General features: G+C 39.0%; 1 protein-coding gene across 4 annotated transcripts in view; it reads right to left on the bottom strand.

Moving 5' to 3' along the window:
* TENM4 (teneurin transmembrane protein 4) overlaps nucleotides 1-14,277 on the bottom strand; it is a 591,948-nt gene that overhangs the window by 154,491 nt on the left and 423,180 nt on the right. For all 4 annotated transcript variants that reach the window (XM_088068964.1, XM_088068961.1, XM_088068963.1 and 1 more), the window contains one exon: nucleotides 12,782-12,992. In XM_088068964.1, the coding sequence (XP_087925090.1) occupies nucleotides 12,782-12,992 (211 nt within the window). The remainder of the gene's footprint in view (nucleotides 1-12,781; nucleotides 12,993-14,277) is intronic.

Genomic DNA, 14,277 nt, shown 5'->3' with positions numbered 1-14,277 from the left:
AAATAACATTGATCCTCTATTTTTGTCATTTATTTCAGGGGATGTTTTTAAGTACAAGTAAACTCACAGCTGGCAGATTTTGAGGGAAACTTGGTCGAAATCCTTATTCCATTGCTAGTTTTCCCACTGTTATCACCCTTTACTCTGAGATAAGCCATAAACTGGCATGATCCAGCCCAAACCCAAAATAAGACTTCACACTACACTATCTTTTATTTAAGGGTATTATTGAGTTCAATATGAAATTGCTAATTGTTACCATTCCCATTTTTTTTAGGTTGTTAATCTGAGGCATGGACAAATACAACACAGCATTTGCTTCATATTATAAATTGACTCGTGACAGCAACAAAACTCCCAGGCTAATGGTCTGCTCAGGGGACCACTTCGCTGCTGACAAAAAGCCCCATGAAAGCCAATTCTACTGTGGTGAACTCTATAAAAATCTGTCGGCCTGGCTCACAACTACTGACATGAATTACCTTTATCCAGATGCAACACAATAAACATATTAAGAAGGTAGACAAATTGCAAGACTCTTGATGGACTTCTTTTTTATATACTCACCATGTTTGCTGGTCAGCAGTACAGCTACTTTTAACAGTATTTCCACCTTATTTATTTACTATGCAACATTCAACTTAATAGCTTGTTTCCCTATCTTTGGGCCAGAGGCCAAGGCAGATGTTTGCCTGACACCAAATCCTATTAGAGGCTGCAGTAACACAATTGTGTGTTAAAGATAAATATTTTATAGCCTGCACTTGCCACCAAGCGTCATCATTCCCTAGGCATTTAGAGGCAACTATCTATTGGCAAAGAAAAAATAGTTATCTAGCTGGCAACTGAAGGCAGTAGCTTTTTGGGAGTTTATAAGCACCAGGACTGCTTTCTAAGAACTGATTAAATGCCATTCAGTGTGGTGTGGCTGTATGAATTCAAATGTAACTGTTTCATTTGATAACCTAAAAAAGTTGCTCTGGAGATGGCAGTGTTTGGTGTCAGAAACACGCAGGAATAGCAATCCAGTAGAACAAATAGAGTTTAATGAATCAATGTTAATCTCGGCACTTGAATGAAGGTTCAAGGAATATAAAAAAAATTGTACCAATGAAAATATTCCTTAATAGAAATGAGATGCAAAGAAAAGAGCAGGGCATTTTTAAGTATCCTGTCTGGTCCCTTCAGCTAGTAGTCTACTCCACCACTGCATAAGAAATGGCCTCAAAATCTTTTGTTCAGTGCTGTACATAAATCTTCAGAGAAGATATATGTAGTTGATCAACCTAAAATAAATTTCCACAGCTTCTCATCTACTAGCCCATGAAGATATTGCATACATACTAATTGCCACAATAAAAGGTTTTACCTATTGCTAAGAAATGTTGACTATCTCTATACAAAGATGCATTAATTCAAAAATAGCAAGTAAACTAAAAAAAGGAGGTAAACCAAATAATTAGAATATAATTGTTTACTGTATGAAAAAAATACATATTTTTATTGTCACACAGAGATATTTTTTCCTAACTGTCCACTGATCTATTTTCTGCCTAATTGTGCTCCCCTCACTAATGAAAATGTTTTGCTGGGAGGGAGGGAGGGAGGGAGGGAGGGAGGGAGGGAGGGGACATGGAGCAAGGCAGCAAGCAGGTAGATTCCATGGTTCATATTTGACCTTGAAATCCTCTGTCAGCCACATCAGTGCAAAAGGGCTATGAGGAGTGCCCAGCATTCCTCTCACTGTACATTGAATTACATTGCTTGGGAGAGTGAAGGAAAACCATATAACTTCACCTTACTCTTTGCTGCTGCACTAGAGCAACCTTAGAAAGCCACATATTATTTTTCCTAGATCTGTCTGTCCAGGATAAAACTGATGCCTACAAGTTCATTGCAATAACATCTCTCTTTCACAAAAATGCTCCTTGTCACTCCTCCGACTACGCTAGCAATAATTTTAATAGGAAGTCAAGTGGTAGAACATGAAAGGCAAAGAGGATTCTGAAGCTCTGTGAACACATTTAATTTACTTCCCAGCTGCAGAGCTTGCAGTCTTGTTTATTTTTCAAAGAAAAGATGCTACTCGATTGAATTTCACTGCAGGAGCAGTTGGATTCTAAGCCTAGAGAACTGTCACCTGCCCTTGTAATTGTGATAACAATGCCAAGGCAGACGTGGAGGTGAGAGGGGATAAAACAAGTTTCAGATGTCATCAAGCATCAGATTTAACACTATGAGCAAAAAAAAAAAAAAAAAAAAGGTAAAAAAAGGTAAAAAAATGTAAAAAAAAGGTAAGGGGAAAGAAAATGCCCTGGAAACAAAGGGAATGTGGAAATGCTGGGTCTGGTATTCTCTCGCTCCTCCTCTTCCTTCCCCAGATGAAGCCTTAAAGGACTGATTCCTTCTTTTAGTACATCATCACCTGCTGAGATTTCAATTTTCTCTGCTTCATTTGTGTTTTATACAGCTTTTATACTTCTGGCTCAAGTAATCCACACCTGGCAGCCTGGGATGTGAAAGTCTTGACAGAATCATGGAAACTCAGTCATTATTTTTGAGTGCTCTTTCACAGTTTCCTCTTCTGTAGGGTACCTAGTGTGATGCTGATACTGCTAATGCCAGTTGATGTTGTGCCAGATCTTGATTTCTTTTTCCTAAGGCTGGGAGGTCTGTTTTAATTAAGGACACATGCATATAACCCTGTTTTACTCTCACATGCCAGTGGAACTCTAATTGTCATGCAGGTATAAGGATGCTAAATTAGGAAAAGGGCAACAAGCGGGCAGCTCTTTAAACAGCTCTTTAAATTGCTCCTGAATCTGGAAAGTGAGAGAGAAGGAGCACAATAGTGAATTGCATGTTTTTCTCCCTCCTATTTTTCTGTAAGGATGTATTAAAAAAGCAATTTGCAAGTACAGATACACACCCATCTCCATGAGGCTACTGACAACAGATACCTGTCCCTGCCAGAAGTGATTCTACAGGCTGGGCCATTTTACAAGGTGATGGTGAAGCACAGGTTTGGTGCTCAGGGTCAGTTGGGTTGCTTAGTGAAATCAAGAGCTGCTGATTTTGCCAAATATCACAGTACATCATGTGAGCACATTTTCCCTTGAGCTGTCTGTACTTTGGCTTTTAGGCCTGGTTTGAGATGTCTATCCAGGTACTCAAATGGCTCTCACCACAATCATATCAGTCTTTCTCACACTATTTCAAGCACATTTGACTCCAGGCCCAGCTGGAAATACTAAAGAGTCAGCTTTTTTCTGTCCTATTTTGAACTTCTGTTCTACAGAAAGAGGGACCAAGTGGGAATAATTCGGGGAGTAAATAAAGAATAGAACAAACCTGATCATTTCAGAAACCTTTGCCACATTTGGTCTGAACTTGGATTGCCCTTTGAGAGAGAGCTTTATCTTTATCTCCCTGATTCATTCCTTTCTCTTACTGCTTCCTTATTAAGAATAAATCTTTCCAGTGCAGAATGCCTTATAATCTGAAGCTCTCAGATGGTTGGAAGCATGAAGTGTAATGGGATTTGAAAAGCACTTGGGCACTGGTTGATGCATATGACCATTTAACTTGATGGTAAAATCTCCCTTGACTTCACCAACTTTTAGGAAACCCTGCTAATATATTTCTGCTGTCCATAGGGCCAAACAGGGCACACTGTTCTCTTTCCTTACAACATGAGCAATACTAAAAGCACAAAAGAGTCTTGAAATACATTTCTTAAGGAATCATACATTGGCTATCTGAAAACACCCTCTGTTCCAAAGCACTTGAAATGTGATCACAGGTTGGAAGTCAGCTGGGGGGGAAAAAAAAAATCAGTGAATGATTTTAAACAAAGACTAGCTGTTGGACTGAAGTCTTCTTCTTTTTCCTTCTACAATGCAGCTTCCAAGCATAATAAGACTTTAATCCATACTTGTAACATGACTATGACATGGCTGTGGAGATCTAGAAAGACACACTGTGAACAGTTATTTTCTTCCTAGATTCCCTTTTTTGCAGTTGGAATATTTTTAAACCTGAATTTCACTCCAGTAGATGAAACTCTCACATCCCCTATTTGCCCACGGGATTGCAAAGAATTTTTTTTTGTTCCTTCCCACTCTCATAAATTGTTACAAACTAATACAGGAAACAACAATTATTCAGCCTTCAGGGTTCAACTTCTGGAGCTGCACTAGCAAGAGGGAAGTTACTTCACGTTCAGTACGTTACATTTTCTGCTGTCATAGCTCAGGGCAAGGCTAAATCTGGCCTTGAGTTTCACTTTAAATGATGCTTTAAGTTGGTGTATTACAGGAGGAAAAAAGTAAACCATTCTTGCATACACAGAGAACTACAAATGTAATCTCTTTTGGTCAAACAAATGCCATAAAAACTTGGCAATGTTACAATTTTGGGTGCATAAAAAAATATATTTCATTTTACACCAAGTCTTTAGTTAATATATTCAGCCTGATAACTAAGGATGTAATGGCTGGAATCATATCACACTGTTATGTGAAGTTCAGTTAGGTAAGTGCATGGTTCTATGGATATGCTCTCAAGCAGGATGCCTGGTTTACACAAGAGCCTGACTCCCCTCCAGGTTCTGTGTCAGCCTTGCCTCCCTGAAGAGATGCCCCCAGTTCTCTGGGGCATCTCAGGTGCCACCAAAGTCCTGTGCTCATGCAGCTGCACTGAACTCTTGGTGGTCTTCTCTCAGGGCCAGACAAAAAACAGTTCTTATGGCTCCATTCCTGTCACTTGCAGACTCACTGCACAAATGTGGTCAAATCTTGCTTCTTCTCAGAGCCTCCGGCAAGCTGTCTAGAAATCAGTTTAAGATAATCTATCTAAATCAGTTTAAGATAATCTATCTTTTTCTGAGACTGTTGTAGCACTGTTTGTTTCAGCAAAAGAAAGCAGTCACACATCTGATACACAGACCAGCTGTTATCATTTAAAAAGTCAACATATGCCAGGAGTGACTGCACAGACTGTGTCCTTCTCATCTGCTCGGCCCCCGTGCAAAATGAAGATTGGTCCAGTGACTCCTGAGGTGCTGATGTTGGTGGCTTCTGTTCTTTTATGGTCTTGCATGCAAATATGTACACGTGAATACAGCCTTTGGAAAAGTGAGGCTTTAAAGTGTCTGTTGTTCTAGCACAGAAAGAGTTTTCCTTTTGTTTGCCAAAGCGGATGAGTAACTCCCACAACCTTATTTCTGTGCTGTAGCAGGGGAGCATTCATGGAAAGAAAAGCATGCACAAAGCTGCTCTAGGAGCTTGGTAATACGACACAGGAATAAAACAAGCTGTGCTTACATTAGCCCACAGTCTGGGCTGCGTGGAAAGAGCTATATACAAAAGTGTAAAAACGAAAACCATATGCACCGTTTTACACATTTCTCCAGAACCCCTCAGACAGCACTTACATGCCATGTTATTAAGGCAGAATTCTGCTGTTCTGAAAAAAAGTGAACAGAAAAACAGAGGGACAGAAATAACAGAAAGGAAGAAATAACAGAAATAACAGAAATAACATAAATAACAGAAAGAAAGAGAGAGAAGATAGAGAGAAGAAAAAGAGAGAGAGAGAAAGAGAGAAAGAGAGAAAGAGAGAGAGAGAGAAAGAAAAAGAGAAAGAGAGAAAGAAAGAGAGAAAGAAAGAAAGAGAGAAAGAAAGAGAGAGAGAAAGAGAGAGAGAGAGAGAAAGAAAGAAAGAAAGAAAGAAAGAAAGAAAGAAAGAAAGAAAGAAAGAAAGAAAGAAAGAAAGAAAGAAAGAAAGAAAGAAAGAAAGGGTTTAACTTCAGTAATAAATAAACCTTTTCTTGACCCTAAAACTAAAGTAATTCCCACAGTCAATAAACCTTTTGTACAAGCTCTGTCAGACCAAGAGAACTTGCCTGCCTGAACACAGCACATGGACATCCAAGTTCAATGCTACCAGTCCATGTAAGTACAGATGTAGGCAAAGCTTTTCAAAAGGATAAATCTACCTTCATTTTCATACCACTTTAAAGCATGATTAAAAACAGACAAAATCAGGAACATGAAAGACATTCAGGCATCTAACTTCTACTGAGACAAATACTTATGGGGATCCAAGCAGTCTTTAGAAGCATGGCCTAATTTCTTTTATACAACAATATAAATGAAAGTATTTGTCCATTTTTCTATTTTCCCCACCCAAGTCACTTGTAGGATCTACTGATAGAGATGTGTACATATAGAAGTCGAAATTAAAAAAAATAAAGTTCAAATCTAACATTAAATAAATTATTGCATTTCTGCTTTAAGCTAGCTTTACACATTTTGATTTTCTACTGCTAGCTTTTATTCATCGATCATCAGTGAAGAGATACACTCTACACAGAAAGAGCAGCCATGGAAGTTTTCACAGCCAAGCATCTGACCTTTACAGGCTTCTTATTATTTAATTATCTTTGAGACATGTCCTAATTTCCTCTTTATTAGAGATGCCTTCCGTCTTCAATAGAAAAATTCTGAAATAATAATTTTGCCTGCCATTATGGCTTGGGAAGCTGGGTTATTATGCAAGAATTGTTTTAGACACTTGCAGAGAGAAAAAAGGTCATTAGAAGTAACATCTAGATTTGAAACAACTGGCCTGACTTCCTGTTCCTTGGAAGTGCTATAGATCTAAGCAGCAGCAGGCAGAAAGCTGCAGTTAACATTTAGGGAGCAGTGTACCATAGGATCACGTACAAACATTACTGACTGAAGCTGAAAGGGCTTTAAGAACCAGAAGGAATGTCTGATCTGTTAGGAGTTGTCTGAAAAGGCAGACACAGAGATAAACTCCAGCACTGGAACATGCTCACCCTCTTGGCTCACTTCACTGGGAAATGAGGCTGTTCATCAGTTTTGAGGAAAAAACATGAAAAGATTTAGGGACCACTGATAAAGCTGCTGCTGACTTCCAGCTGCTAAAGTTTTAAAGGCTGTGTCACCATCTATCCAAAGTCATCATCACTGTTTTGCTGAGAATAGCAAACAAACTCTGGATATGAGGAGTGCAAACTAAAGTGAGAAGTTTCACTGCTGCACAGCTCTCCTTCCATTTCCAAATCCAGGCTCAGACCATGTTTGCTTTTTATTAAGCCCTATAAAGAGAACAGACTAGATTTCCACAAGGGCTGGATGAAAGTGAAATCTCACCAAGCATGCTATGACACCTGCTTGGAGTGGGGAATTCTTGCAGCTCACAAAGCTCAGGCAGAGGGAGTTCGTCCCACGTTTCTGTCTTGCCTTGTGATACCGAACGTGTCAGACTGAGCTGGATTTGGCTAGGATGGTGAGGGCAATATCCTGTCTTCTTGCCAACCTTCTGTATGGACTAGTTCAATTCTCACAGAGGACCTCACATTCTGTGGCCAGCTGAATGTTTAGAGGAAGACATTTTGCAGTGCTGTAGCATAATCTCAACCTGCTCTGAGGATAAGCATTTTCAGTCAAGCAGGCCTGTCAACAGAATGTCATTCATGAGGTCAAATACACAAGGAAAGAAAAACCTTACACAGCCTGACAGGGACTCATAAATGCATTTTTACTTTCTACATGAATTGAGTGACTGTATCTTTTCTAAATACTACCTGAGACCTATGAGCTTGGCCACACTCAGAGAAGCTAGGTAAGAGTGGAAAGCAGGAAACAAAGCATCAAAAAAAGGGTTGGCAGCAACAAGAGAGTAATCAAAAAAAGCACTGCCCATCTGACAGAGCATCAGATGTCTGCTTGTAGAGGGGCACACACAGCCAAAGTAAAAAAAACTATTTGCAGAGCCTGCAAAGCTCTGCTGTTATTTTGTAGCAGAGAGATCTGTAACATCAAAAATTAGGTGATTTTCCTTCCTAGCACAGTTCTCCTATGTTGCTCTATTCCTTTTTCTGTGCAGAGCCAAAAAGGAGTTGTGAGTGTGGGCAGGAATGGGTTACAAATTAATTATCTGCAGAGGTTTACCACAAGGTGGAAGTGCTCTGTGTCCCTCTCTGAAACAGAAGGGCTAAGATGATCATACTCATGCAATAGGGGAGAACTGAATTCTTCCATGGAGCGGCTGGAGTCTCATTAGCAGTTAAGGAATTCTAATTCAGCAAAGTACTTGCTAAACTTTCAGCCTCTAGCCTAAGGAGAAGTTCAGAAAAGGGTAGCTGGGACATTAAAACCACTTTTCCTCCTTCAGAGTCCTGAAGATCTAATAGTACATGGGGGGATTTTAAGTCAAGTAACTGAGGCATTAAGGAGCTAAAAGGAAAGTGCAATCCAGAACAGATCACATTCCACGTTACTCTGCACAGTAGCCTGACTCTTCAATATTTACATGAAACCAATTTAGATTTTTCCAGGCATTAGCAAAGCAAGTGTAAATAACACGAATGGCTTTGAGACTCTAAGTGGATCACACTTCTGTATCCTCTCTGAAGTGGAAATTGCTAGTATTTAAGTTAGCTTACACATAAACAGCAAAAGCAAGGGAAGCAAATCTGAGCTACTTCCTTTTCCCTTTGCTAAGAGCAAGCTAAATGCAAAGGCACTTTCAAACAATGCTAAGGAAGCCATTCTTGTCATCTCTTACACAAGAAGGGTCCCCAGTCCCTCTGTGCCCTGCAATTTCTTGTCTCTGAGCTTAGTCCTACTGTGAAGTGTTCCTCTGTTGGTACAATTCCTGAGTGTGAACTGCTGTCCTAGGGACTGCATGGGGCAGGTTACATTCTGGGCTATTCCAGGAAGGGCATGTGCCTTTTGGTGTGTATTGCTAAGTGTTGCATGTGCTGGCAACCCCTTATAGATCACACTGGAGCTCGTCTTGCATTTCAGTGGAGGAAACTACTTACAGCAGAGTTTTTTACGGATGGTAGAGGGGGCAGAAAGGATTGTCTTTTTCTTAACTTAAGCATTGTCTCATGTAGAAGATAGGAATGAGATAAAACCTTGCATCCTATCCCAGGTGTTCTACATGTGTTTCCTATTGCTTGCTGGGTGACACACTGGTGAACAGCAATGCTCTCCTCTCACAGACAATTGACTTTGCTTTTCCTTTTGATTTCTCAATGGCCCTGCACAGTTGAGACTGCCAGAGCTCAGCAGTAACAGCTGCTGGAAGACACTTTCACTCCACAGATGCTCTCTTCAGGTTCTCAGATGTTTCTTGCTTCTACTGAGCAGACTTTTGGCCAAGATCTCTGTTTCAGATGTGCTGATTCCACCTGATTCCTCAGCCTACTATTTTGCTTCACTAGACAAGATTGCTCTAAATAAATTACCACTACCAGGCAGATAGTGGCAGATTGTGAATCCACAAGGTACTTCTCAAAGAAGTGCTTCTATTAGAAATTTCAGAAAGTGCCACCAATATAATGTACAAAACGATTAATTTATTACTAAGAAATCTTGACTGTCCATTCCTTTATAATGTAATGAATTGTAATTCAGAAGAATGGAAAATAAAAATGTTATTAAAAGCTGAAAACTTTTCCAGAATAATCTTTTACCCTCCACCTGAATTTCCTGTATTATTCAGAAGTATAAGCTCTGACAGGTATTACAAGGCTGTATTCTCCCCAGGTTTACATTCAGTGCATGTAACAGGCACACATCTTAACACCTAACCCTTCAGTGATGATGATTCCACACCCGTTTAGAAAACAGGCCAAGTTGCCATCTCCTGCCCTCAAAATCTGTGCTAATGTTCCTGAATAGAATTAGTTATAGCTTTATCACATTCCAAAGCTGTATAATGGACAGCCTCACAATTTATGAAATTACCTGTGTGTTATCAAACTGGGAATACAGATGCTTTTTTACATTTTTCTCCAGTTTTCACTATAATAATGGAAGCCAAATCATTCCAAGCAAGCACTGCACAGTAATTGCAGTTGATACTGTCATACAGAGCCTGCAATGATTTGCTGGCTCTGAACAGCTCGGTCTGTTGAAACATAGCAGATAAGACTTGGAAAATCAGCACTCTTTCCATCCAACATGTTTATTGCTGAAGTAAAAGCTATTGCCATTTATTTTGGTGAGTCCTCATTCGCAGGGGATGTTTGCCTGAAGCAATGACTGCACAGTTTGGCTTTATGAACTTATCATTATGATCACCATTATCAATTTTGTGCTTTCTACTACTATCTGTGATTATTAATTAATGCTTCATTCATTTTCCCAGCAGTTCTATCACCCTCACAGCATCTCTGGGGAAATGTCACTCTCCTCAGTTTTACACAGTGAGCAGCTGAAGGATGAGCCTAGGCTGTGGCAGAATTAACACATCAATCAGAATTCAGGAGTTCCAGGCTGCTGGTCCTCTTCTCAGATCACTGGATCCTACTTCTTCCTGCATCACAGCTATACTTTTCAAACTAGCTCTTACTGTAAGCCCTATGTTAGTGGAATAATAAAGGGAGATTTTTTTAGGTGGTCTTGCCACAGGAATCAAATTAAATGGCAGCCTGCCTCTGACAGTCAACACAACTCCTTTGAAGGTTCTTCACCCTGCACAGACAGATCTAAGGCTCCCATCACGTGTGACTTGATTTATTTGCTTAGTGTTGCAACTTTACACACTGGTTCAAAAGCAATGTCAGGTTGCTTTATCCTCTTTACTTGGGCAGTGAAAAAAATAATAACACTACAGTACCACAGTATTTATGTACTTACAATCTAGCAACCATGACTTGCCAGACTTCATGAATGCACTAGAAAGGTTGTGAAGCATTACAGTTACACAAAACACCTGACTGTTTCTTTTTTTTTTCATAAATAAGCTGTTGAAATCTAGATTGAGCAGAAAGGTATTGACTTGTTAAGACTATTACAGAGTTTTTATGGTACTTATACAAATGCTGCACTTTTCTGGACAAATTCTAGCCAAGAAACTGCATTTTCCTACCTAAAAATTTTACCTAAGTCTGTTTCAAAATGCATAGCTTGTACTTAATCAGGTTTTTTTACACAACAGCTTTGTGTTGATATACAGCTGATGCTGAGAAATCATTCTGATTCTGATAAACTGATTCCCACCTGTGCAGCAAAAGAAAACTTCCTTGCTTCTGAATCTCAAAAACACTGAATGATTCAAGGTCAGCAGGAGATATATTGAATATACCATGGGCTCCATATGGAGGACTGTTCTGCTTATCATGCAGTCATGAAGGTACAGCAGAGCAAAGATTGCCTTGAAGACAATCTGATATGCTTCTCACCCACACCATTCCCTTGATGCTCAAAGGCAAATCAAGAATGCTTTTTTTCTTTTTTTTCTTCTTGTTTTTTCCCTATATTAGTGCAATGAAGCCAAGAGAAAAGTCTGGCTAGAACACTTAAGCACCACTTTGAAAACAAGAACAAGTAGTGACAGTGCTTTAAACGTGCTTTCTGCTGTTAGAGCCTTACTGATTTCTTTCCTGTGATGGGAAATTTCGAACTAAAGACATTCTTAGAGAAGGAAAAAAAGCTGCCTTCAGAAGAATATCTTAAGCTTCTGTGGTTGTTGTAAGTAAAAAGTCAAATTACTAAAGTAAACTAAAGGAAGTAAATCCACATTCTATAGAGTAAGACTTGAATTTCATAAGCTAATACACTAATTCTCGTGTTGCTCAGCTGCAAACAAGACAGAACATCACATTTCCAGGTTTTAAATTTAAACCATAGTATTACAGCAGTTTCCATTTCTGCATTAGATAAACTTTAGTGCTAAAATGGAATATTGGGATGTTAATGACTTCGCTTTAATAAGACCTAAACTTTTTAATTAACCTGCCAAGACAAATTACAGCCCATAGCTCTTAGGTAACTATTGCAGACAGCTGAGACTCAACACCAATGCCTCTGCTGGGAGAGGGATTAATGGCAGTTTTGGAATGAGCCTGCTTTTTTCTGCAAAGAAAAAAAGTCCATTGAACACTGTGGTTAGAAGAAAGCTGAGTGCTAGTTTTATGGACTAATCTTTAAATTACAACCAAATGAATTTAGGTATATGAACAGATTCAGTAGGTCAATCAAATTGAAAATTAAATAGTATTGAATCAGAAACAGATTTAGATATTTACTGGGTGGAAGAAGAATACTCATTGTGCTGTCAGGAACCCACTGCTATCATTCCTCCTTGTACAGCAACTAATCCATGCCTGTGAGCTGAATTGACAGGGCATTTTACTTCCAGAGAAGTCAAAAGACCTACTTAGTTAAATTTGTTCTTCTTAAGCAATCTCAGCTTCTTTCTGTTAGCAAGAAGAAACAGGGATTCCTGTTACAGTGGTTGCTACTACCAAGGCTTACAGTGCACTTTATCAGAGCTTTAATCCCAGTACTCTGCCTGAACTCCAGCTTGAGTGATTTTGATGGTGTTCAATGAAAGGACTGTCTGTCTGTCACACAGAACTGTCTGTTCTTCAATCATTCCTACACCTCTGCTCCAGAAAGAGAAAAAGCCAATCAAACAAAAAATCAAACAAAACCAACAAAAGCCAACTAAATAAAAGGAAAATCAAAGTAAGAAAATAAAGAAAGGATTTTCCAGCTTGTAATCCATGTTTGGCACTGTGCAGAATCTCATTATGGTTATAGTTACTTAAAAGGCCTACAAAATACTTACTCAACATTTAGGGTCTAACAGTATTCAGCATGTTGCTAAATACAATCCCCTCCAAGCATTTTCTCCAAAACCACACAAAGCCATCATGCAATTTGAGTTTGTGCATTAATACCTGGCCCCAAGGCATATTTAGGAGTTTAGGAATAATAGAGGAAATCCTTACCAATAGCAGTAGTAAGAAAAGAAACCACTTCCGATTCCTTGCCATCATTGTAGAAGGCTAAATGCCATATTCCTGAATCTAAATACTGGATAAATCCTGTCTCATGGCTGGCCAAGGGCACAAAAGCTCTGTGCTGCCGCTGAGGTCCTTCCAAGCTTCTGGCTTCCTGTGTCAGTAGACGTCTTCCATCAAGGAGCTCGACAAAGTCAAACTGAAACATAAGAGGGAGTAATGATTATGTGTTTATCAGATTTCCTCAGGCTTAGTCTCTTATTCTGCATCTGCAGAAGCATCATAAATAGGATTTGCTCTGGAAACCCAAGTACTTTCCTGGACTACCTGGAAGCAGCCATTTTGGGAATAGCTAGTCTATGAATGTATTTTCCTGTAATTGCACAAACCTTGAGATTATCTTTGTTTAGAAGGTGACTTGCAGCATATTGGCCTTACTGAGGTGTTCTCATTCTGTAGAAATATAGGCAGGAAAATGTGAGACCATGCCTCAGCTGCACTGTAAATATGGCACTAAGCAGCTTATTTATTATCTTCATTTATGTCTTGGCTAATATGAAAAATAAGACAGAAAAATATATCTAGCCCAACTGGGTTGTTTGCCAGAGTTGCTAGGGGTCACCAAAAGAAAAGCAAGAAATATTTTAAAATTAACTCTGGTAGAGGTTTTGCAGAAGTATTTAGTTTAGCCAACAAGGGTTTAATCTTAAAACAATAGGAAAAGTGGTTAAAAGATCATAGAAAATGAAGATGTAAAAGAGATAAATATTACAGAAAAGTCCCATTTAAGGTGTAGCTCTAAGTATTTTTCTCAAAAGGATGCATTTACTTTTTGCAAGGGTAACTTCAACTGAACAACTGCTTTAATACTAGTATTGCAACTCTCTTTAGTTCTATTTAAATAACCTTCCACTGATTTTCCACAATAATTGTATTTTGTCTGGTATTATATTAATGGGATGAGGCAGATATAAGCCTAGCAGACATCACAAATGTTAAATGAACCTTATCTAATCTGACTTTCATCATGTGTTTAGATGACCAGGACACCTCACAAGCAGAATTCAGCAGAGGCACTATTCAGCTTTTCTATTCCCTATTTTCATTTGGTTCTGCCTCTCTCATCTAGCTGATCAGGTAAGCTTGTGATTTTTTTTGGGAAGGAAGAAGAAAAACAGACAGAAAGAAACAACACCACTTATTTCTGAACCCATAAATGTTGCTGCACTGAATGGCTGCTGAGTGTTAGTTGACTGTGGTACCAATATTTAGGCTGCTTATCGCTTTTCACTTTACTGTGGCAAAATTTGGGTGTTTGTTATTAAGTTGTCTGGTATGGTCTTCAAAGTCAACCAAGATAAGGACTTGATGACATGTTCTTTCCTATGTAGGAAAAGTTAAAAAAAGTTAAGCTACTAAGTTAAAAAAAGAAGTGTTTATTTACAAGAACACTGTGAGCAATAAGCTAAATATGACATAGCTCG

The sequence above is a fragment of the Pseudopodoces humilis genome, chromosome 2 (assembly GCF_049639895.1).
Source record: "Pseudopodoces humilis isolate 2021_Gansu_Grassland_sample_001 chromosome 2, ASM4963989v1, whole genome shotgun sequence".
Taxonomy (NCBI): Eukaryota; Metazoa; Chordata; class Aves; order Passeriformes; family Paridae; genus Pseudopodoces; species Pseudopodoces humilis.
This window is presented reverse-complemented; position numbering and strand designations above follow the sequence as displayed.